Source organism: Muntiacus reevesi, chromosome 20, assembly GCF_963930625.1.
Source record: "Muntiacus reevesi chromosome 20, mMunRee1.1, whole genome shotgun sequence".
NCBI lineage: Eukaryota > Metazoa > Chordata > Mammalia > Artiodactyla > Cervidae > Muntiacus > Muntiacus reevesi.
The window spans coordinates 22,385,452-22,411,430 of NC_089268.1; the positions used below are offsets into that span (position 1 = coordinate 22,385,452).

A 25,979-nucleotide genomic window follows, 5' to 3' on the forward strand; every position below is an offset into this window, starting at 1 on the left:
TGGGTGTAAAATTTTCACAAATTTCACAAATAATCTGTAACAACACCTATATTAAACTATAGATAATACATATTATAAAAGTAACATACCCATGCTACATAATTAGAAAATGAATATATCATCAAGTGATCTCAAATAAAAAGTAGAGGAAAAATTCCTCCTAATATCACTATGGATAGTAACAATACTACCACAATTCATAATAAAAAAATATAACCCCTCAATATATATCTATTTTTCTCTACTTTTTTTAAGAAAAGTGTTTCATAAGTCTTTGATAGTTTTTTCTTCCCCACCAAATATATTGTGAACACTCTCCTATGTCAACCACATGCCTCAACTCCAATATTTTAGAGAAGAATTTGACAGGAAAGGATAGGGTGGGGGTGATGGCATAAGGCACTGTGGTTCTCTAGTGGGAAAGGCAGAGCCTGAGATTGAAGAGGACAGCAGAGAGGTGAGCACAAAGCAGGCAAAGAAAATTCCACCCCCTGGTCTTTAGTAGCGGTCTCCCTGCTTATGATGAGGGGCCCCGGCTGGCTGGTCATTGGGGCTGAGTTACAAGGAAGCATGATCTCGAGTTTTTGGCCTCTTACTGCAAAACTCCAGGCGAGTGAGGGGCACACATTTCTGGAATCAGTGTGTGTGTGTGTATTTTTTTCATTTATAGGAATTCTTTCAAAAGTTTTTACCAAATTTGACACTTATTTATGATAAGAATTCTCTAGAAAGTGGGCATGGAGGGAATCTGCCTGAACATATTAAAGGCCATATATGAAAAACCCATGGCAAGCATTATCCTCAATAGTGAAAAACTGAAAGAATTTCCTCTAAGATCAAGGACAAGACAAGCGTGTCCATCTGCTTTCACCACTTTGATTCAGCATAGTTTTGGAATTGAGGTTAAATTGAATCTAACCACAGACCTTTTGTCTTCTAGGCCTATTGTAGGTAATCTTTGAAGACAGTAGTAAACATGGGCCAACACCCACTTGACAATGACCTAGATAAGCCATCCATTGGACTTACAGAATTTTAAAATCTGTGCTTCCTTGGTTACATTGTATCAGGCTTAATGCTAAGAAATTTCACCTCTAGAAGTTGAATATTGTCAATTTTTGCTGCTCTTCTCTCTTTGATGTCCTTTCCCTAACTCTTGGATGCTTCTTTGTTAACTTTCTGGATATTTCATGGCCTTCATGTTTTTTCAAGCATCACCACATGTTACCATGTTTCCATCCTCTTTTGTGTCATAATTGATGTTACCTGTATCCCACTTATTTTCAGCTCCTCTGGCTGCTACTGGGTACCAAGTGACTCATTTCGTAAACTCCTTGATGTTAAAGATTTCATGGATGCTGACAGATTCACATCTTATTTTCTCAGATAATATATGTGCAAGCATGTGTGCTCAGTCATGTCCAATTTTTTGGGACCCCCATGGATTGTAGCCCGCCAGACTCCTCTGTCCATGGAATTTGCCAGGCAAAAATACTGGAGAGGATTGCCATTTCCTACTCCAGAGGATCTTTCCAACCCGGGGATTGAACCTGTGTCTCTTGAGTCTCCTGTATTGGCAGGTGGATTCTTAACCATTGTGACATCTGAGAAGCCCCTCAGATGGTATATACCTGGAAATAAATGCAGGGTTGATAAAGCCTTCAGGCAAAAAAAAAAAAAAAAAAAAAAAAAATCATAAACTTTTCAGAAGCCAGAGCAGCCCAGTAGGGAAACCCATTTTGGGAAGAACACTTTCAGATCCTTTGCATAAGTAGCTATCTACAATGCCCATGCTACATCCTGCTTTAAACAGTGACAATTTAGCAGGTCAGAGAGAAATCTGTGGCCTAACATTCTTTGAAGATAATTCTAGGGCTGGATAAAGTTGGATAGAATTAAATCATCATCCTTGATACTGATTGATGGGGTTTAGTTCCTCTTAGTAGGTGATGATTTACCATTCTGTTTTCCATATCTGCTAAATAGTCATTTGTAAATTCTTTCAGTTTAGACAGGAGAACTTGGGTCTGGCTGCATTTCAAGTTACCTCTTAATTTTCAGAGTGAAATCATAGAGGTCAATGCTAGTAACTCAAAAAATACTGAAAACTTTTATGGGTGATGAGGAGTGGGGATGTTTTTAGATTTTTCTACAATAAGCTGTTATGAGAACAGTTTTAAGAAGCATTATTCATGGGCAAAAGACCATTAAGTAGCAAATGCGAGGGCGCCATAGTTTATTTTATTGCTCAAAGGAATATCCAAATATGAAAAATGTGACTAATGATGTACAATTTATTCCAAAAGTTTTTTTTTTAATCTTTTCATAGAATCATAAATCTGGGGCGGGGGGGTGTCTTGATCAGTCATTTATTTTATTCTTCACTTTTAGAGAGGAGGCTTCTTTTGCAACTCTTGGCATCTTCCCTGGAATATCAGACTTTTCACAGAAGCATTTGCACTGTTATGTGGTATTTCTACAGCAAGCAGTGGATTTAGAGAATGGATTGGAAGGGCTGGGGGTGGGCAATAATGGAGTTGTTTTCTGCTTTAAGAAACTTGAAACTCAAATCTGCCTGTGGATGAGTCTAGTGTTGTTCCTGTTTAATTACTCAGTCGTGTCCGACTCTTTGTGACCCAACGTACTGTAGCCTGCCAGGCTCCTCTGTCCATGGGATTTTCCAGGCAAGAATACTGAAGTGCATTGCCATTTCCTTCTCCAGGAGATCATCCCGACCCAGGGATTGAACCCGGGTCTCCTGCACTGGCAGGCTGATTCTTTATCACTGCACCAATTATAGCCAAAATAGAACTCATTTCTAAATGGTCTAATGTTGAAAGATATTTTGTTTTTGAATAACTCAGCTTTAAATTTTATTACTTTGTAAAATGTTTTTTTCTGTCCCTTTCCTGACAATCTTTTAGTTCTTAACTTCATTTAGTGAAGATTCTATGTCTCTTTGTACTCAATGCTCTAATAATTAATGACTATTTTTTCTTTTAGAAAAATTCTGAAGCTCACTGAACATATAACTGACAGAGATGCTCCTCTGGGCAATTTGGATAAATAAAAACCCACTATACTCTGGCAAATTAAAACATTTTATATATTGATAGTATTTTAATAAATATCTCATATGTTTGTGTGTGTGTGCGTGTATCCATACAACATCTTTTCTTGACTCAGACCTTTACAAAAATTGTGAGAAGCAACCTTATGTGGCAGCCTGGAAGGGAAGGGGGTTTCAAGGAGAATGGATACTAAATGTTTGGCCGGGTCCTTTTGCTGTCCATCTGAAACTATCACAACGTTATTAATCGGCTCTACTTTAATATAAAGTAAAAAGCTTAAAAGTTAAAAGAAATAGTGAGAAGCAGTAAAATGGATGAGATTTGGCCTTCAGCCTCTTATCCACCCAAGCAGGGTGTGAAGTGGCACAAACTGGGTGAAGGTGGGAATGAAATAACCTACACTTGGATAATCTACACACCGGAGAATTGAATATTGACAAGTGTGGATAGTGGAAGAAAAACGCTCAAGTGTTCACCAGTTATTAGAGACTCAAGCATGACCCTGCGAATTTGATTTTCACTGTAAAGCCGGGGGCACGGCCGTGAGATGGGTCGGGCGGGCTGCTTCTGGGCCGCTGTGACCCGCGCGTCTGCCTTTCAGACCGCGGCGCTGGAGGAGATGGCTTTGAACCACACGGCCCCGCCCCCGGACGAGCGCCGGCCGCCTTATCTTCGCGATGGGGATCCTTTTGCTTCCAAGCTTTCCTGGGAAGCGGATTTAGTGGCTGGCTTTTACTTAACAATCATTGGTAAGTTTCCTTGTTTTTTTCCCGTACAAAGGCTGCATCTAGAAAATTCATAAGCTGCTATGTTGACTTTGCACAAAGATGTCAACACTTATGTGAATATTTTGAGATGAAGAGTGGGAGGATGCAGGAAAAACGGGTGGCATCCGGCCTTTATATGTTTCATAGAAATGACTCCATTATCTTTATTATTAGGGATAAATATTCCCTCGATAATCCAAGAAGCTTTACAGCAAAATAATTTATCTTGAGTATTTCATTTTGATTGCTTTGGTAGTAGGTTTGTCTACCGAATAATAAAATTAATGATAAGGAGATCTTATTTAAAATAGAGTGCTTTTACTTTTTGAAAAATGTTCTTGATATGATGATAGGAGTATAGGCTCAGAATGTACCTTAGAACGCATCTAGTTTAGCCTCTGTTTTTTGCAACGGAGGGAACTCTATCCCAGTGCTGCCATTAGGAGGGTCACACTGAGTTTGCTTCACCTAAAGTCAAGTCCGGCCATGGTAGCATCACCAAGTGATTTTGGTGAGAGCTGAAAAAATGTCTGAATGATAAGTGGAAATCAGTCCAGGGTCTAAAGTTTTTGTGCCTGATCCACAACATGGTACGTCTTCTTCCTGGCTTTGGTACCCAGTTTGGTGGCCACGAGTGGCTCTTCAGTACTTGTGACTTCTCCAAATTGAGATATGTGTAGTATAAATAGAAATCAGATACTGTAAAACACAGGGCCAGAAAGAATAATGTAAAATAGCTCATTAATAGATTTAAGCAATTGGCTACAGGTGGTGCTAGTGGTAAAGAACCGGCCTTTCAATGCAGGAGACCCAGAGACGCCGGTTCGATCCCTGGTTTGGGAAGATCCCCTGGATGGCAATCCACTCCAGTATTCTTGCCTGGAAAACCCCATCGACAGAGGAGCCTGGCGGGCCACTATCTATAGGGTCGTACAGAGTTGAGCAAAACTGAAGCGACAGCATAGCACACACAGCTAACCCACTAGGTTAACTAAATGTATTTTCCAAATAAATAGTAATATTTTTATTTTGCTTAACATGACTACCAGAAAAAAATTAAATATGTATGTGACTCATATTTCTGGTTTCCATTATATTTCTATTGGACAGCACCAGTCTAGGTAATTAGATTCAACCGTAATATTTCTCTTACATTTAAAATCATTGTTTTAAATCTGGGTAACCAGCGTGCAGGTGGGTTATGTCTTTAGGTGTGTCTGCCTTTGATCTTTTCACATGTTGGGTCAAGCTTTCTCGATTTCTTTCTTTCTCTCCTTCTCCTTCCTTCCCTCCTCCCATCTCTCTTTCTCATCTACTTATTACTGGCTAAGACTTTCATTTAATCTCCTGAAATTAGCCAAACTCATTAGAAAAGTCTGGAGACCCCTCTATGGTCAGTGCTTGAGGAAAAGGAATGAATGAAATTGAATTAGAAATTCTGCTGCAAAGGGTTTTCCTGAGTCCTTGGCTTTGTTATTAGTTATGATCATACTGACTTGAATTCTGCTTCTTATAAATGGACCTCCACATCCTTTCAAATACAACTGCATGGGCAAAGTGCCCATTCTTTGCCACTGTTTATGTTGCTGGAAAAACTGCAGTGAACGTAACGGGCAAGCTGCTCTCTGCCCACACGGAGACTCTGGTAGTAAAATCCACATTGCATTTTTATTAAACGTAAGTACCTTCAGAGATCAGAAAAGACAGAAAAATAGACATCTTAAAAATAGAATTTGTCTCAATCAGTTGTGAGGAATGAATTACAAATTAGCATCTGTAACCTGACAGATTTCTCCAGATGACACAAAATACAAAGGATGATTAGGGGTCTGAAGGACAATCTATTGTAATATTCAAGTGGGAGTACTGAGGAGGCGCCAGGAAAAGAGGTCCCAAGAGAATCCAGGAACAAAGGGAGCCTCAGATGAGTCAGGGAGTCGAAGGTGGGACCAAACGTGTGTTCCAGAGTCGCTGTTCAGGGTGCGGCCAGATTGAGCTGGAGGGGAGGGGAGGCTGGACTCATCCTTGACCCGGCTTTGGACTTGGTTCTGTGTCTGATTCCCCCACTTCTAGCACAGGTGTAAGGATGTGCCCTGATACTTTTAAGGAACCAATGGAGTGACATTCTTGTGAAATACTAGAAATCTTAAGGAAAACTGGAAGATGAAAAAAATAGTGTGTTTGGAATAGAGGAGAAATAAACAAGAGACCCATTCCATCCTCTGCTCTTTTACTGGAAACACTTAGTTCATCAAGGGTCTATGTACAAGATCTAACATTTTTGTATTCATAGGAAGAATCAGGATTGTCATCATCAAAAAAGTCCCCCCTTGCTTTAGCTTTTACCTTCTTCATCTTCTTCTCCTTTAACTCTCATTAAAAATAAGCTTGTGTTCTGTTAATACTCCCCTTTGGGAGATTGCCTGTGAGAATAATCTATATGTAGCTCATAGAGTTGACTATTTTTTGATAAGCTTTGGGCACTGGGTGAAGCCTTATGAATCAGTAGTGAAAATAATTTAAGAAAAGAAAAGTAAGAAATTCAGTATTCTCAAAGAGAAGAAAAAGACATAGGGTGTTTAAATGATCTTTGTATATCAAATGCGCATGCATAGTTACTGCTTTTAATCTTTTTGGATACGAAGTAGAAGCCACGTGTTTATAATTTTTCCAGCCATGTTTTCACTTTTTAATTTCCCAGTGTGCCTTCTTGGTGGTTCCCTTTAATGAGACCTGGGTTTCATTTCAGTTGGTTTGCTCTAGAATCTCCACAATCTCTTCTATTTTTTGCCTCTTCTGTCTTAAGAAAGCTAAAGAGGTTTTAATGGACCACAAGGCCGCTCTGACTCCTGGAATTCACAATTTCCTAAGAGCACAATGCAGTTAGCGCCTGCTGGTTTTACACCATCAGCTGAAACACCCAGCTGTGAAATGCACGGCTGCCCCTCGAATGAATTGTGGTGGAGAAGTAGAAGTTAAGATAGAAAAATCTGGGTTTCTCCTGTTAATACTCTCCTTATTCCTTACTACTAAAGGCAGCTGTACCAGATTCTCATTTATACACAGCTATGAAGCAAGAATTCCTGAAGAAATCTACTCTACATGTTAAGCTATGGAAGTAGGTGTATTCTTTTCTTCACTAAAGTCAGCAGGGATTGGGTCTTTTTGGATTTAAACTGGGTTTGCAAGAGCTTTTGAACAGTTATCACTGTAATGCCAAAGCTGATCAGTCGTTAATAAAAGGATATTACAAAGTGGGAACACGTTGATACCATTGTTGGTAGGTTGGTGGGTTGACGGCCACCTTCTCTCCCTTTGGTGGGAGGGGGAGAGCCCGCGTTACCAGCTGTCACCCACTTCCCCTCCATGCCGAGTCCAGTAGCAGCGGCAGACACCCAACGTCCTTGTCCACAGGATGCAGAAAGCCCTGGATGTGTCTCCAGGAGATGAGCTTCTCCTTGCAGGGGGCCATGCCAACCTAATCTGGCCTCTGCCACTCCTGAATGCCAGTTCCCCCTCAGGAGTCCACAAGGAGACTGAAAGCACCTCAGTTTGTTTGGGTCACTTCGTCTTCAGAATTTACTGATAGCCAAGGGGTTCACCCTTCTCATCAGAGGGAAGGAGTTTTTTTTTCTATAAAGCCAGTACTCTAAAGATGGCTAAGGAGATGCTCCATCCTGGGGGCTGGTACAAGTACTGACCATGGGGATTCCCTCACCCTCCTGAGCTTCACTGGGAAATCAGTGGTTCCTTTTTCTGGGTAAGTGCAGTTTAATAACCCCTGACTCCTATCCTTTTTGGAGGCAACCCATCCCTCGCCTGTCACTCACACCTCATGCTTTTTATTTCATCTTCTTAACTTAGATTTTTATTTAGAGTCCTCTCACTACCCTCTTAAATCAATGGTGTCCGTTTTTGAAATTGAGAAGTGTTTCATATCCGAGGGAGCTCTAAATCCGAGTCTTAACGATGGAAATTTCTATTTTTCCTTGTAGGGATTCTGTCCACGTTTGGAAATGGGTATGTCCTTTATATGTCTTCTAGACGAAAAAAGAAGCTGAGACCTGCGGAAATAATGACTGTCAATTTAGCAATCTGTGATCTGGGGATTTCAGGTAACACTGCCATGCCGTTTCTTCTTTGAGGGTTTCAGTGCCAAATTATAAAGTCCTCACTGGCTCACAGATCACCCTACCTTGAGCTTCTTTTGCTTTTTTTTTTTCCACAAATCATCTTTGCAGAATTTGTGGTAAGTTAGCAGAGTCTTTTCTGGCTATAGAGATTGTCCATTTAGTGTGTATTGAGTCCTTTCGATGTGCCAGGTGTGTTAGATGCTGAGGATACAGTTTGAAATGATACATGATGCTTCAGATACCTCATCATGTATGGGGCTAAATGATTCCAAAAACTCACAGACAGGCTGTAGATCACTGTTTTGAGCTCTGTCACATCCTTCCCATGCTTATGGAAGTCTGTGAAGCATCAAGGGAGTAAGGTCTTAGGCTAAAAGATGAATCTGAGAGGTGAGTCTAGGTCTAGGAAGGAGGGAGGGCTGCCCTTGTAATGACATGCTTAAGTGTGGCTTAGGGACTGATCTCAAGTATAGGAAACTTTTAGTTCAACAGCACTTGAATTTGGCTGCACAAAAATATCACCTGGGGAACTTACAACAAGAACAACAACTTATGGCTGAGTTTCATACCCAGAAATTTTGATTTAATTGGTTGAGAATGTTACTCGGAGATCAGGTTATTTAGGATTAGAAAATTAAAGCTTCCAGGTAAATTTGTTGTGCAGCCAAAATTTTGAACCCCTGGTTTATTTCTTCATTTTTGGCCTCTCTGATTACCCAGCAAGGAGGAACTGGAATACAGTTTGTCTTTAACTGTAATTCATTTTTACAAATATGAATGGTTTGGGGGTAAATCACCTCCTTTTGGGTTCATCTATACAATCCCAGTGTTGGCTAGATACACACAAATATGTCTTTGGATACCTATTCTCTGCTATGTAGCATGTGGTCCTAAGTTACTAGAATTGGGGAAACTGAGTTTGAATAGCACACATCAACTCGTCTTTCCACCAGAAATATTTTAGCAGTTTTCCATCTAAGCATCCTTTAAAACAATATTTCCTGGTATTTGTTTCTCTCTTCATAAGTAGATTTTTCTGCTACTGCCAATCTCTAAAAACACGGCTCAGTGAAAAGTGTTGATCCATTGAGTTACAATTTATCACACAGCAGTGGATGTGCTGCCTTCTTACTGAGTTTGGATGATCTTGGTTATTTGGGAAGACTTTTCTCAGCATGGACAGGCTGAAATATCGTCAGCTCTTTGGGAAATACACATGCATACTAAGCGGAGCATGACAGACCCGGCCCCCATCTGTGAAAATCAGTTGAGATGCGCCTGGGGGTGATTTGCGACGCTGCAAAATGTGTGCCGTTTTCCATTTGGACACACGATGGCGGTGTCGCAACATGAATAATGGCGCGACCGCTCGGCTCACCATGCTGCCCCCTAGAGGTTCTCTCTGGTACTGAACATAAAATGCTTGACTGAAACCTGCCAGTTCAGCCACATCCTTCACGTGTAGCGGAGGGAAGCTTACAGTTGAATTAGACTTAGTCTGGGGCTTCCCAGGTGGTTCAGTGGGTAAAGAATCTGCCTGAAGTGCAGGAGAGACGCAGGTTCAATCCCTGAGTAGGGAAGATCCCCTGGAGAAGGGCATGGCAACCCATGCCAGCACTTTTGCCTGGAGAATCCCATGAAGCTGGCTGGCAACAGTCCACAGGGTCCCAAAGAGTTAGTCATGACTGAAGCGACTGGGTGCACACAGCGCGCATAATTGGCCGGGTCCATTGAAAATGCTTTCAACCAAGCAGGTTCTGCTCTAGGATTGTATAAGCCACCTGCTCTGCATATATCTTAGAGTAGTTCACCAGGAAGTCTTTTCTTCCCTGGGTTCTCTGATCAACTCAGACCATTCTTTCCAACCTCTGTATCTCTCTCTCTCTTTTAATTAATTTATTTTTGGCTGTGCTGGGTCTTCCTTGCTCTGTGAGCTTTCTCTAGTTGCAGTGAGCAGGAGCTGCTCTCTAGTTGGGGTGCACAGGCTTCTCGTTGCAGTGGTTTTTCTTGTTGCAGAGCACGGCCTCAAGAGCAGAGGCTCAGTAGGTACAACACAGTGGCTGCTCTGAGGCATCTGGGATCTTCCCGGATCAGGGTTTGAACCTGTGTCTCCTGCATCGGCAGGCAGATTCTTTACCACTGACCCACCAGGGAAGCCCTGGATATCTCTCAAATACATTTTTTCCTTTCAATAAATCTTAAGAATGTTTATTTTTTAAAAAAAGTTTATGTCTTTTAAATTTTTTCCCTTGCTTTAATATATTCATTATAAGCACCTTGAAAAACACATTAGATGTGTTTCATCTACACAACTAATATTTGTTGTTTAAATATCAATGGCTCTCAATCATGAATATGTATCACCATCACCTGGGGAGATAAAAACATACTGTGATGGCCTAGCTTTCTTGAGATAAATTAAATCAGATTATTTGGGGGTTGGAACTCTGGACATTGATATTTAAAATTAAGCAAAGCAAAACAAAATGAAACAAAAAAATCTTCCAGTGATTTTGATGTGCAGTTGGGTTTAGGGAGAGAAACTTTCAAAACATTCATCAAACCCCTTTGGCATGGACTTCCCTGGTGATCCAATGGTTGAATGGTCCTCTGCTTACACAGAAGGCATGTGTTCACTCCCTGGTCTGGGAAGATTCTACCTGCCTTGGGGCAACTAAGCCCAAGTGCTACAACTACTGAGCCCCGTGAGCTCTAGAGCCTGCCATGGCAATGAGAAGCCTGAGCACCACAATTAGAGTAGCCCTCACTCCCTGTAACTAGAAAAAGCCCGCACACAGCAGCAAAGACCCAGTGCAGCCAAAAATAAGCAAACAAATAAATAAAAATTTAAAAAATGCTTTGACATCCCAAAGGTTCTAGATGACATCCCAGAGGTTTGTTAAAGGCTCTACTCTAGATAGAGGCCTAACATATCTTTTTTGCTGATGGATCCCGGGCAAAACAGACACAACTATACTCCATCAGGTCACTGTCAATTGCCTTTTCTGGCTGCCTTAACACCACCCAGCAGACCCTTAGCTCAAGCTCTGAGTCTGTTGTCTTCCCTGCCTAGAATGTTTTCCCTCTAAATGTTTGCTCGAGTTCTGGGTCACTGATTTAGCATCCACCTACACCTCACATTCACAGAGAGGTCTTCCCCGATCTGATTGAAAGCAGCAGATTCTGTCTCTCTCCTTCCTCTGTTTCATTTTTCTTCCCGCCACTCATCATGAGCCATCATTCCATCATATCATATCTTACAAGTTATTGTTTGGTCTCCTCTGTTAAAAATGAATCTGTTAATCTTGATCTGCACATTGTCCTCTAGCACTGTTTACCTAGTGAGCATTAAATAATTATTTGTTGAACAAAACAATACCTCTTTTACATTGGGTTTCCCTACTGAAAATGGAGTGTAGACCCAACAGGATTAGAAAGCTCTGAGATGAAGGTGCTCAGTCTAGTTAGTTGGAGTATGGCACCGGCTTGTTGACAGCTAGAGGTGATGTGTGTCTAGCTTATAAAAGCACTCAATAAAGAGAAGTTATTTGATTGAACTAACAGTGTACCATGGGAGGGTACACCTTGGAAGGGTGGAAGGGGCCAGCGTTTGCAGGCTGTGAGTGTCAGTTACTTGGGTTTTCTAATGCATGAAAGTTGGAGAACCCTCTTTATATTTTTTTCATTTATCTTTATTAGTTGGCAGCTAATTACTTTACAATATTGTAGTGGTTTTTGCCATACATTGACATGAATCAGCCATGGATTTACATGTGTTCCCCATCCTGATCCCCCCTCCCGCCTTCCTCTCCATCCCATCCCTCTGGGTCCTCCCAGTGCACCAGCCCTGAGTACTTGTCTCATGCATCCAACCTGGGCTGGTGGTCTGTTTCACACATGTTAGTATACTTGTTTCAATGCTATTCTCTCAGAGCATCCCACCGTCTCCTTCTCCCACAGAGTCCCAAAGCCTGTTCTGTACATCTGTGTCTCTTTTTCTGTTTTGCACATAGGGTTATTGTTACCATCTTTTAAAATTCTTTATATATGCGTTAGTATACTGTATTGGTCTTTATCTTTCTGGCTTACTTCACTTTGTATAATGGGCTCCAGTTTCATCCATCTCATTAGAACTGATTCAAATGAATTCTTTTTAATGGCTGAGTAATATTCCATTGTGTATATGTACCACAGCTTCCTTATCCATTCATCTGCTGATGGGCATCTAGGTTGCTTCCATGTCCTGGCTATTATAAACAGTGCTGCGATGAACATTGGGGTGCACGTGTCTCTTTCAGATCTGGTTTCCTTGGTGTGTATGCCCAGCAGTGGGATTGCTGGGTCATATGGCAGTTCTATTTCCAATTTTTTAAGGAATCTCCACACTGTTCTCCATAGCGGCTGTACTAGTTTGCATTCCCACCAACAGTGTAAGAGGTGGGGAACCCTCTTTTGATAGATGGATCAGATACAGGCATTGGAAAACTTCCTCAGCTGTTCTCTTTGGGGTGAGGGTGGGGTGGGGAGATGGAATACATAGCTGGATAAGGAGGGTGCAGGGTGTGAATTAAAATAGAAGACTACTTTCTAGAAAGTAACAAACAAAACAAGCTGATGAAGGCTGAAGGGATAAATAGTTTAAGTACTAGAGATCTGGGTCTGGTTGTAAACAAATCGGACCTAACGTTTCCCAATATAGTTTTCCCTCTTGTCTGCCTAGGACAAGACTCGACCGTGAGCTGGGTGGGCGGGGTAGAGTTGAACCGGAGGGAACGTCCCTTGACAAGTCGCTTGGCGCTCTAGTTGTAGGCAAACCGTTCACCATCATCTCTTGCTTCTGTCATCGCTGGGTGTTCGGCTGGATTGGCTGCCGCTGGTATGGATGGGCTGGATTTTTCTTTGGCTGTGGAAGTCTTATCACTATGACTGCTGTCAGCCTGGACCGATACCTGAAAATCTGCTATTTATCATATGGTAAGTAGGAAGGTTTCTATTCCCTGAGAGTCGAATCTAGGTGGATTGTCAGAGCGGTCCATGTTTTACCCAGAGATAATAAACAAAGATTATGAATACACTCAGAGACCAGGATTATTTCTACTCATAGCCTATCTTGTTCTAACTTACACTTAAAGACTTGAACCTGTGTCCATGTAGGTTTCTTTCAATACTATTTTTTGTAGGAATGTCTGGTGTTTCTCTACGATGCTTTTATGAAAGTATCATTTCTTTGTATAAAGTGTGTAAGCTTTTACTGTGCTATGTCATGTAAGCAAAAGAAATAAAATACATTGAAAGGATATTGGGTCCAAGATGTTTTAGCTGTTTCCCCAAGTAGTAAGTATAATTATATGGAAAGATTTTTCTGATTCTCCTTTAGCACTCAGGCTCCCTGTGGCTGCAGAGATGAGGAATTCTCCTCCAGGTTAGAGAGCCACGCCTGCAGGAAAGGACACACATACGAAATACCAGCCAACATTCTTTTTGTGGTCTTGGTATGTAGAAAGACCAGTGGGTAAGAATATTGGTCAGGGGTGAGCCAGCCATAAACACACTTTCAGAGGCTAGTGATCCGATTTTAATGATAAGACCATACTACATGGGAAAGATAAATTTTTCATACTTTGGCTTCTTGGGCTTCTGAAAGAATTATTGAACCCATAAGAGATGCATTTGGCCCTTTAAATTTAATATTGAGAACTAGGTGCAACCAGAAATTGATACTGGTTTACACTACACTGCCTTGTTCATCAGTCTCAATCAGCTTGGTGATGTGACCATGGAGACAGATCATGGCCTGGGGCCCAAAATGGGAAAGATCAAGTTGATGTGACACTCTCAACAGGGTAGAATTTTTCTTTATATTTTAAAAGTTTACAGTCCTAAATTAAAAACAAAATATACAGGAGGTGGGGGTGGGGGATAGGGTCATGGTCCAACGTGTGCACCATCCAGCACTCATCTTTAAGAAAAATTTTGCATCACTTTTTCTAACAGTTTAGAATCTGCAATAGAAATAACTGGAATCAAAAATGCCAATAAAGTACAAAAAAAATACAATTATACCTATTCTGGATGATATCAGAGTCAGTTTTTTTCTATAAACTTATTTTTGATCGTATCAAGTAAACTTTAAATGTACCTATAGATTTTACAGATGAAGAGGCAAAAAGTTCAATTTCCTGAAGATATTTGAGGAATACTAAACCTCAATGTCTCTGCTTTTTAGATATTTTCTTGACTTTAGGCTTCAGGTCCAATATAGAGATAATGTTGCTCACCACCCCCCAGAATCACTGCAGAGCACAACTCCCATGGGAACTGTATATGCTTTCCAGGTTCTTCTAAGACTGATTCTCGCTAGTCTGGTTTCATGATTTGATTTGTTGCACAATTAAACCCTCCACACGGTACCATGGAATGTTGGAATTAGAAGGTCGCTTGGGGCCATGCACCCCATGCAATGGGATAAAGTGTTTTAAGGCATCCCTGACAGGCAGCCACCTGGCCTCTTCTCGAGTAATTCCAGTGACCAGTGACGGGGAGCTTACTACTGCACAAGGCAGCCCATTCTCTGATTGGTCTGCTCTGGTTGTTACAATGTTATTCCTTATATTGAGACAAAACTGCTTCCCAGTAACCTCCACCCATTGGTCCTAGTTCTGACTGCTGGAGCATCACAGAACCAATCTACTAATCTACTCCCTCCTGTATTGACAGCCTTTCACCATAACCGAATGTAAGTATAAAACACCTCACCAAGCAACCCTCACCGTAAATGCTTCTACATATGCTTATGCACGTTCCTGTAAATTTATATAATTATCCGTGCCAATGTTTTCTGCGTTATAATGGATAACCAAGCGCTGACAGATATCGTGGCTACCTGATTCTTAGTCCTCTCTGGTGGGTCCATGAGATTTGCATTTTATGATGATGTCTATTTGGAAAAAAAAAAAAAAAGAGACCAAGGAAACCATCTGTTACGTTTCTTGTTAGTGCCAAATGAAACAAACACAGGAGTGAATATTCATGTCAATGTAGTCCTTCATAGCTTGCAAAGGAGACCTGGCATGGTTCATTTCACCCTTCTCGAAATCTGTAAGCAGTAGATTTTTATTTCCTCCATTTTACTGCTAACAACACTGACGTCTGGAAAGGTTACGTGAAGCGGGTCAAATACTAGAAATGAGAAGGATTAGGCCCTTCTGATTTTCCCAGACCTCACGTGACGCTAAGCAGAGTTTGTACTGAAGAAATCATTTGGCTTTTATTAAATATGATTCGATATTTCTTCTCTGCTATCAAAACCCGAGGCAGGTAGGAGTCACCTCTCTGGCTCTTTGGGTTCCAGGCAATAAATGGGGTGGAGGTAACGTCCTGTAGAGGCTGAAGCCCTAGAGCAGGCTGACCTGTCTTTGGTGGTGGTATTGAACTTTGTAAAATGATCACTAGTGTTTTACAGCTTTCCTTAACTGACTGCACTGTTTCTGCCTCTTGGAATTCTCTTTTGGCTAATGGAAACCAGTGCTGAAGCATGGAGTTTTTTTTTTTTTTCTCCTTGTTTTTCTGAAAATATTTTCACAGAATTACTTTTGCAGAGCATGGTATGTTCTACCTAGGTTCCCCACTTCTCCACCTTTGGATGTGAGTGTGACTGTTGTGTTAATAACATTGGAAGAGTCAAAACCTGCTCTCACCCGACCCTTACCACATCACCTCACGCAGTCATGACCCTGGCATCCACCCCCACTCCTCAAGTTCTTAGGTGAGAGGCACACAAGCTTTTTGGAAGAAGGATAATTTAAAGACACAAGCAGTGTCTTCTCATTTCTCCCCCAAAGGACTCTACGTCTGATGAACCCTTAACACATGCTTTTTTGGGGCTCCTTTTGTATATTCTACCCGTAGCCTCTTATCCTAGATAGGATCTCCAAGGTCATTCTGGATATCTTCCACCGTCTTCAGCATCCTCTCATCTTTTTACCGCCACCTCTCCCCAGCTTTTGTCACATTCCCCCTCCCAAGGCTCCCAGACGCCTAGAGAAAACCTTCCCTGTGAAATCACTTCCGGTGTTATTCTCTTGGAAAAAGAGCCCAAGCTCTGAAACTCTCCTTCCCTCCACCCAACTCTCCCTCCGGCTTTGGTTACTGACCACGTCTCCCAGAATCCAATGGATCAACTCTTTGGATGTGGAATTTGACCTGTCGAGGGGAGGTGTCTGGGTGGAGGGCAGATTACATCCTGATAATGCTCTTCTTCCACCTCCAGGGGTTTGGCTGAAAAGAAAGCACGCCTACATCTGCCTGGCAGGCATCTGGGCCTATGCTGCCTTCTGGACCACCATGCCCTTGGTAGGTCTGGGGGACTACGCGCCTGAGCCCTTCGGAACCTCCTGCACCCTGGACTGGTGGCTGGCCCAGGCCTCAGTAGGGGGCCAGATTTTCATCCTGAACATCCTCTTCTTCTGCCTCTTGCTCCCAACGGCTGTGATCGTGTTCTCCTACGTGAAGATCATTGCCAAGGTTAAGTCCTCGTCCAAAGAAGTAGCTCATTTTGACAGTCGGATCCATAGCAGCCATGTGCTAGAAGTGAAATTGACCAAGGTAACTGCAATCATAATTTATAGGCATGTTCTGTAATCAATTAAAACTTCACAGTGTAAAAAAGCTGGGGAATGCTGAAGACTGGGAGAACTTCAAATGCCCTCTGTTTATGTCCTTCTGAACTTGGTTTTTATTTATTTAAACCTTTGTAGTATCCCTTCTATCTCTATCTCAGTCTCATTTACAGACACACACACACTTTTAATATCTACCATATTTATACAATGGATCTACTGGGGGCTTCCCTTGTGGCTCAGATGGTAAAGCGTCTGCCTGCAATGTGGGAGACCCGGGTTCAATCCCTGGGTCAGGAAGATCCCCTGGAGAAGGAAATGGCAACCCACTCCAGTACTCTTGCCTGAAAAATTTCATGGACTGAGGAGCCTGGTAGGCTACAGTTCATGGGGTCGCAAAGAGTCGAACACGACTGAGCAACTTCACTTCACTGGGGGCTTATTTCCTCTATTGAATAGGATATTATTGATTTTTAAACATTATTTCACCAATAAGAATAATAACTTTTATGACTCTTAAAATGCCTCACAGTATTTAATGTTTTGTATGGACTTTGGAGGAGGACATGGCAACCCACTCCAGTTCTCTTGCCTGGAGAATCCCATGGACAGAGGAGCCTGGCAGGCTACAGTCCATGGGGTCACAAAGAGTCAGACACGACTGAAGTGGCTGAGCATGCACGCACACGTGGACTCTGATGGGTGTGACTATGGACATCCCTTTTTTATACGGTAACAGCTTGCTGCGTCTGCCTTCCTATGGGTTCTTCACACAAGAGGAGTTTCTGCAACATTGAGTCCCTTGACAAATGCTAGGCTGAGTCAGCGGTCCTGCAAATATTAGTGTTAGTTGCTTAGTCGTGTCCAACTTTTTGCAACCCCATGGATGTAGCCCACCAGGCTCTTCTGTCCATGGAATTTCTCAGGCAAGAATGGGTAACCATTCCCTTCTCCAGAAGATCTTTCCCAACCAGGGATCTAACCCAGGTCTCCTGCATTGCAGGCAGATTCTTTACTGTCTGGGCCATCAGACATTGTGGTGCTCTGTAAAAGAGCAGGCAATTTGAAAACAGACAAGGGTTTGGATTTTTTGCAAGGCTTGTGACCCAGAGGTAGATACTTGGAATCTCGTGTACCAGGAATGGTAACGTCTGTCTCTCTGGGTTGTGGTGGGAATTCAGTGAAATAAGCATATTATCTTGTCATCTAGTGCGTAGATGATGGTAAAGAAACCATTGGTTGGTTGGCGGCGTTGCTGAGTTGTGTCCGACTCTTTTGTGATCTCATGGACTGTAACCTGCCAGGTTCCCCTGTCCATGGGATTTTGTAGGCAAGAATACTGGAGTGGGTTGCCATGTCCTTCTCCAGGGGATCTTCCCAATCCAGGAACTGAATTCTAGTCTCCTGCATTTCCTGCATTGGCAGATACATTGAGCTACCAGGGAAGGCCAAAGAAATTGTAACTCCTCTTTTCTTTTCTAACCTTTGGGAATTCAAGTAAAGCCTAATGCAGTGGTTTGTACACTTTCACCACATCTCACCTTTATATTGAAAAAATATTTTTCAGTAATCTAAATATAAATGCCATGTTGTACCATCAAGCTGTTTTTTTCTGTTTCTTTTCTCTTTTTTTATTGAAGGATAATTGCCTTACAGAATTTTGTTTTCTGTCGAATCTCAACATGAATCAACCATAGATATACATAAACCCCCTCCCTTTTGAACCTCCCTCCCATCTCCCTCCCCATTCCCCCTCCTCTGATACAGAGCCCCTGTTTGAGTTTCCTGAGCCATACAGCAAATTCCCATTGGCTATCTATTTTACATATGGTGATGTCAGTTTCCCTGTTATTCTTTCCATACATCTCACCCCCTCCTCCCCTCTCCCCATGTCCATAAGTCTATTCTCTATGTCTGTTTCTCCACTGCTACCCTGTAAATAAGCTCTTCAGTACCATTCTTCTAGATATATGCATTAGAATATGATGTTTATCTTTCTCTTTCTGACTCACTTCACTCTGTATAATAGGTTCTGGGTTCATTCACCTCATCAGAACTGACTCAAATGTGTTCTTTTTTATGGCTGAGTAATATTCCATTGTGTATATATACCACAACTTCTTTATCCATTCATCTGTTGATGGACATCTAGGTTGCTTGCATGTTCTAGCTATTGTAAATAGTACTGTAGTGCACATTGGGATGCATGTGTCTTTTTCAATTTTGGTTTCCTCAGGGTTTATGCCTAGGAGTGGGATTGCTGGGTCATATGGTGGTTTTATTCCTAGTTTTTAAAGGAATCTCCATACCGTCTTCCATAGGGGCTATATAAATTTTCGTTGCCACCAACAGTGCAAGAGCATTCCCTTTTCTCCACACCCTCTCCAGCATTTATTGTTTGTAGACTTTTTGATGATGGCCATTCTGACTGTTGTGTGGTGATATCTCATTGTAGTTTTGATTTGTATTTCTCTAATAATGAGCAATGTTGAGCATCTTTTCATGTGTTTGTTAGCCATCTGTATGTCTTCTTTGGAGAAATGTCTGTTTAGATCTTTTTCCCACTTTTTGATTGGGTTGATTTTATTTTACATGTAGTTTCTAACATGTATTCTAAATGACACTATATTATATATGGGGCTTCTGTGGTGGCTCAGACGGTAAAGAATCTGCCTGCAACGTGGGAGACCTGGGCTTAATCCCTGGATCGAGAAGATCCCTGGAGAAGGGGATGGCAACCCACTCCTCCAGCATTCTTTCCTAGAGAATTCCATGGTCAGAGGAGCTTGGCAGGCTACAGTCCCTGGGGTTGCAAAGAGTGACACTTAACACATGTAATATTATGTATTACATCTATAGTTCATTTGTATATATAAAACCTGTATCAATATAATCTAAAAATATATCTCTAATTATTCTCATTTGTGCAAAAAATTTGTCACAATTCAACCCATATTGAAAAATAAACACACCTTTCTACTGTGGCATCTTCTCTACTAAATTTAAGCTGTTTTAAAATACTATTTAATTTTTATCCTTTTTTTTTTGGTACCGAGTAAAAATAAGTAGAAAAACCTTCACTGGACCTTTTCATTATTTTAGAAAACTTGTCCTCATTCAACTACCTCTTGGGATCAGGAGTTTGCTTGTTCACTTGGCGCTTTCTGATCTCCAGAATGGCTTGGTCTAAAAGCTTATTACTTAAAGGCCACTTCACTGGATTATGGAATCAAAATCATTCATTTTTGATGTCCTCTAATTATTTCTGGGTGGGTAATTATCTAGGCCTACATTTTGCCAGTCTGATCTCATCAGCTTAAATATGGATATTCTAGCTATAAACCTTTCTCCACATTATAGTTTCTTTCTGATTAATTAAAAAAATGGTTTTGCTAGACGTTTATAGCAGGGTGAAATTTCACAGATTACCAAAATTGCGGAGGTGTGCAAAATACAAAACAAAAAACAAAGAAACTAAGGAAACAAAACAGAACACCTCTTTGTATTCATAGGACGCAGCACAATCTTATTTTTATGCCTGCATTTGACCTTGTAAAGCAAACAACATTATAGGATCAGGATAAATTCAATTGAGTCAGGTTTTCCCCCTCTTCCTAGACTCTATGTAAATTCCAGAGAGGTCTCTGTAACTCTGTGGGACCGGTGGGTGGGGCTCTTGGTTTGGTTGTTGTCAATTTATTGACCCTGGCTCCTTCTGGCCTCAGGCATCCATTGTCATAGGTCACTTTGCATCCTATCTGTTTCAACTGTTAAGGGCTCTTTGGGCTCATTAGAAATTCGAGCTACTTCCCCATTTTTCCATGGCAACCCACTGGGTGGATTTTGGGAGCTTGGCTGGCACCCTAGAAAGTGAGGCACGAGCTTTCTGCTCTTGCAAATATATTGAGAGTCTATTGTTCCTCCTTGTGCTTAGTTCAGTAGTATGTTTTCAGGACAGCTTCTCAAGGTCAGTTACTAGCTCCTCTGAAGTTCTCCCTTGTTAAGAGCTACAGGCCCTTGACTCACTGTGTGCTTGGAAAACTGGCTCCTAAATCCATGTACATCCCTTTAACATGTCCACACAGTCAGTACACTTAATGCCTCTAATCTTACACGTCTCTGATTGTAAATACTCAAGGTCATTTTTGTCACACTCAAAACCCTTTTCTCTCAACTGTTTCCTCTCTTGTAAGTTTCAAATTTCTATTTTGAAATTCAGAAGCTGAGAAATGAATTTTTAACTTCTTTGGGCATTTCTGCTTGTAAAAACCTTTGTGCTGTTGTAGTGAACACTTTTGCTGCTGCTTTAACAAAGGGGATGGTACGGTAACAGGAAGGAAATAAGGGAAGTTTTGATGAATTTTTCTGTATATTACTATGCTGTGTATATTGGTACCTCATATTTATTCACTTGACACACACTGAGGGCTTTCCCGGTGGCTCAGTGGTAAAGATTCCTCCTGCCAATGCAGGAGACGTGGGTTTGATCCCTGTGTTGGGAACATTCCCCTGGAGGAGGAAATGGCAACCCACTTCAGTATTCTTGCCTGGAAAATCTCACAGACAGTGGAGCCTGACAGGCTACAGTCCATAGGGTCACAAAGAGTTGGATACAATTAAGTGACTGAACATGTACACAATACACATAGATTATCCACAGTATCCCAGGCCTATAGTTAGTATCTAGATCCTGTGGACACCTGGGTATCTCCTAATCTCTCTTTATTTCTAGCAGAAAACCTTTCTGATCCCTCCTGGCTTGTTGAAGTTCCTCTGCTGTGGGCCATCAGAGCACTTAGCATATCCACTCTGGTTTGGTTTGGTTTTGGTGACTCTGTGTGGCCTGCGGAACTTTCCCTACCATGGATCAAACCCACGGCCCCTGTATTGGAAGCCCAGTCTTAACCTCTGGACCGAGGGAAGTCGCATGTTCACTTTTTTGAATGACACAGCATTGTGGCTCTTTTTTACAAGACAGTAGCTGGATGAGGGCAAATGCTGTTTGCTGTAGTTCTCCAGCGCCTGGCATCTGTGAGATGCTTAATCAGGATTACTGGGATGACAACTAGTTGAATACACTGTGTTAACATAATTACCTTGATCAGTGTTAACCGTTCTCTTGGCCCCTGGCTTCAGGGCCTCTGTCCCTTTTACAAGGAGGTATTTTATTTTGCTTTGCTTTTTTCACATTGACTGTGAAGTCTTTTTTTTTTTTTTAAATTTAATTTTATTAGTTGGAGGCCAATTACTTCACAACATTTCAGTGGGTTTTGTCATACATTGACACGAATCAGCCATAGAGTTACACTTATTCCCCATCCCGATCCCCCCTCCCACCTCCCTCTCCACCCGACTCCTCTGGGTCCTCCCAGTGCACCAGGCCCGAGCACTCGTCTCATGCATCTCACCTGGGCTAGTGATCTGTTTCACCATAGATAATATACATGCTGTTCTTTTGAAACATCCCACCCTCACCTTCTCCCACAGAGTTCAAAAGTCTGTTCTGTACTTCTGTGTCTCTTTTTCTGTTTTGCATATAGGGTTATCATTACCATCTTTCTAAATTCCATATATATGTGTTAGTATGCTGTAATGTTCTTTATCTTTCTGGCTTACTTCACTCTGTATAATGGGCTCCAGTTTCATCCATCTCATTAGAACTGATTCAAATGCATTCTTTTTAACGGCTGAGTAATATTCCATGGTGTATATGTACCACAGCTTCCTTATCCATTCATTTGCTGATGGACATCTTAGGCTGCTTCCATGTCCTGGCTATTATAAACAGTGCTGCGATGAACATTGGGGTGCACGTGTCTCTTTCAGATCTGGTTTCCTCAGTGTGTATGCCCAGAAGTGGTATTGCTGGGTCATATGGCAGTTCTATTTCCAATTTTTTAAGAAATCTCCACACTGTTTTCCATATGTGAAGTCTTTTTAAGACAACTTCTTTGTTTTTTTTTTTTTTTTGACTGTGCCAGGTGGCATGTGGGATCTTAGTTCCCTGACCAAGGATCAAACCCATGCCCCATGCATTGGGAGAAAGGAATCAACCACTGGACCACTTCAGAAGTCCCTGAAGTCTTTTTAAAACTCAGAAACGTCTGCTTCCTTCAAAAGACTCCTCTTCAGTATTGCTCATTGAATGTTATTTATTATTGAGGGTTCAGAGTCAGAGGACCTCCATGTGGACTCCGAGGGCAGTTGGTGGCAAAGCTGAACTGTATTTCTTTTTCAAACTAATTAATGAATTCCTTTCCTCTGGTTCTTCTTACTTGTTCTTAGCTTAAATGTTTTTTTCCCATAGAAGCAGTCTCTGAATTGAATTCAAGTCCTCCTATATAAATGTTTCCTCGTTGCTTTTGCATTTTTCTATTAGAATTTGCCACAATTTAAAATTAATTTGCAATTGCATACCTATTTTGTGACTGTTTAGTCAATGTCTGTCTTTGCCACTAGGCTGTAAGGCCCATGGGGGTAACAACCACGTCTTTTGTTTCACTTTGTGTTCCCCGGAATCAATACCATGCCTCAAGAGAATGGACGTGTGGACATGGTTGGGGGAGGGAATGAGAGGTGAACTGGGAGATTGGGATTGACATCTACACTCTCATGTGTAAAACAGACAGCTCTTGGGACCCTGCTATATAGTACAGAGAACTCAGCTCAGTGCTGGGCAAGTGGGCGTTGCTGCCCCTGCAGCCCAGCAGGGGACCTGGGTGCCACCCTCAGGTGCCCTGTGTGTCCCCCCTGCCACTGTGCCGTGGGAGGCGGGCTCCTGGCTCCAGAAGTCAGAGCGGCAGCTGTGTGCAGCTTGAACCCTGAGAGCCGATGCACAGTATCAGTAACCAGACGCGCAGTATCAGTGGCCAGATCAGGGCTGGGTCAGATGACATCGTCCGGGTAAATAGGATTCCTGCCGGGACCCCTGTGTTTGCTGGCCCCATGTGTGGATGGGTGGGGGTGGCGGGGGCAGGTGAGTGTTGCAAGGTAGCTTCTGGGTGCACGATTCTGGGGGTGGGATGAGGGGACTGAAGGAACGATGTCTGTGGAGACAGGAAGGCAGACAGGTGATGGGGGCCCAGTGGAGGCTGGAGCCCAGAGCTTCTGCTCCGTGGAATTCCAGGCTGTCCTCAGGCCTCCCTGACCTGCCCAGGGAGCTGTTTCCAGCTAGTGGATCTGGGCTCCTTTGTCCCTGAAATCCCACGAGGTTCTAGGAGGCAACTTTTAGGGGACTGTTGAGTGACAGCTAAGAAAGACAAGAAGGATTGCTATGGAAATGGCTAGCGTGGTTGGGTGGTTTAAAGGTCTGCGGAAATAGCTTTCATTACTAATATCTCTGGGCCTTTGGACCATGCATTTGTTGCCCTCTGAATAGCAGTAACTCCACCTCGGAGGCCTCGGTTCATCTAGAGTGAAGAGTGAGGTCTCCCTTGTTTGGTCGAACTAGGTATTTAGAAATCTGTATGTTCTGTTCTGTAGGCCAGCCACTGCCTTGTCAGGGAATATTGTGTTCAGTTTTAGACTCAGAGCCCCAAACACAGATGCGCAGGGTGACATGGCCCAATTTACATCTGCTGCTTCTGGTCACAACTTTCACTTGTTTATGGAGTCATGGTATTTCAAGATTTGAGAAAACTGCAATTGGGAAGTGCAGAATGCTGGTCTTCTACTTTTTTTTTTTTAAGTATGAATTAATATTTTCTAGTTGGATTGCGACCAGGACTAACATATAACAGAGGTATTGGGGCTCTCATAAAAAAAATTTTTTTTATCAGTGTATGAAGGTGGCCCTGAGACAGTTGGCCTTTGTCATCATCCTGTTGATGAAATTGAAGGAAAGAGGAAACTCAAACTAGACGTGTTTGGAGTGGTCAAATTACTTAATTTCTTAAAGGTGGTGTGAAAGCAAAATATTGCTACCCCGCTTTTGTATAGATGAGGGAACAGGGCACCAAGGAAGGAAGGTCACCGTTGCCCCAGCTCTCTCTCTGCCACCTCTCCTGGCAGGCTGCCCACACGTGGAGGACTGTAGTCTCCCAACTGGCATTTATCACTGCAATGCTACCCTTTAATATCATTTTCCCCTCTGGTTGGGAACAAATCCATATACTTGCTAGCTAGACGCAAGAGAGAAAAACCAGATCTGATCCTGCCTGTGCTGCTGCCAACTGCAGGCTTTCTGTTGGCAGATGGCATCCTCTGCCTGCCCCGTCTTTTAACTCACAGATGTGGTGATTTCTCTTCTTGGAATCTGATCTCATCCTAGCTACTGAAATTTCTTTGTTATCGGTAGTCTAGCTGGTTCCGGAGTGTGACTCATCCTCATTCTTGGTGGGGAATTTATCCCATCTCTTTGGCCCTGAGTTTAAGCCTTCACTTCCACATCAAGTCATCTCCTCATCTATTTTGTTATCCAAGGTGGCATGCAGCTTCAAATGTTGGCTGAAGTCTTATTTATATCTGGGCAAAGGAGCCTGGTGGAAGGAACTAAGGTGGCAAGGCTTAAGAGTCAGGGATTCCCTCACAGTGCTTAGTGGAGATGAATGGGGACTGGAATCCAAACCCCTGAGTTCTCATGTCCGTGTGTCCGTGTGTGTGTGTGTCCGTGTGTGTGTGTCCATGTGTGTGTGTGTCCGTGTATGTGTGTGTGTCCATGTGTGTGTGTCCGCGTATGTGTGTGTGTCCGTGTGTGTCTCTGTGTGTGTGTCTGTGTGTGTGTCCATGTGTGTCCATGGGTATGTGTGTCCGTGTATGTGTGTGTGTCCGTGTATGTGTGTCCATGTGTGTGTGTGTCCGTGTATGTGTGTGTGTCCATGTGTGTGTGTCCATGTATGTGTGTGTGTCCGTGTGTGTCTCTGTGTGTGTGTCTGTGTGTGTGTCCATGTGTGTCCATGGGTATGTGTGTCCGTGTATGTGTGTGTGTCCGTGTGTGTGTGTCCATGTGTGTGTGTGTCCGTGTATGTGTGTGTGTCCATGTGTGTGTGTCCGTGTATGTGTGTGTGTCCGTGTGTGTGTGTCCCCGTGTGTGTCCGTGTATGTGTGTGTGTCCGTGTGTGTGTCCGTGTGTGTGTGTCCGTGTGTGTGTCTGTGTGTGTGTCCGTGTGTGTGTGTGTCTGTGTGTGTGTCCATGTGTGTCCATGGGTATGTGTGTCCGTGTATGTGTGTGTGTCCGTGTGTGTGTCCGTGTGTCTGTGTGTGTGTCCCCGTGTGTGTCTGTGTGTGTGTGTGTCCGTGTGTCTCTCTGTGTGTGTGTCCGTGTGTGTGTGTCCGTGTGTGTGTCTGTGTGTGTGTCCGTGTGTGTGTGTGTCCGTGTCTGTGTGTGTCCGTGTGTGTGTCTGTGTGTTTGTGTGTCCGTGTGTGTCATTGTGTGTGTGTGCCAGTGTGTGT

The 25,979-nt window shown here is 42.5% G+C and overlaps 1 protein-coding gene across 1 annotated transcript in view; it reads left to right on the forward strand.

Annotated features, from left to right (window-relative positions):
• Positions 1-3,690: 3,690 nt before the first annotated feature.
• The window catches only part of OPN5 (opsin 5), a 34,194-nt gene continuing 11,905 nt past the window's right edge, over positions 3,691-25,979 (forward strand). Inside the window, exons 1-4 of the mRNA XM_065913416.1 lie at positions 3,691-3,820; positions 7,834-7,953; positions 12,775-12,945; positions 16,241-16,575. Of these exons, the coding sequence (XP_065769488.1) occupies positions 3,691-3,820; positions 7,834-7,953; positions 12,775-12,945; positions 16,241-16,575 (756 nt within the window). The remainder of the gene's footprint in view (positions 3,821-7,833; positions 7,954-12,774; positions 12,946-16,240; positions 16,576-25,979) is intronic.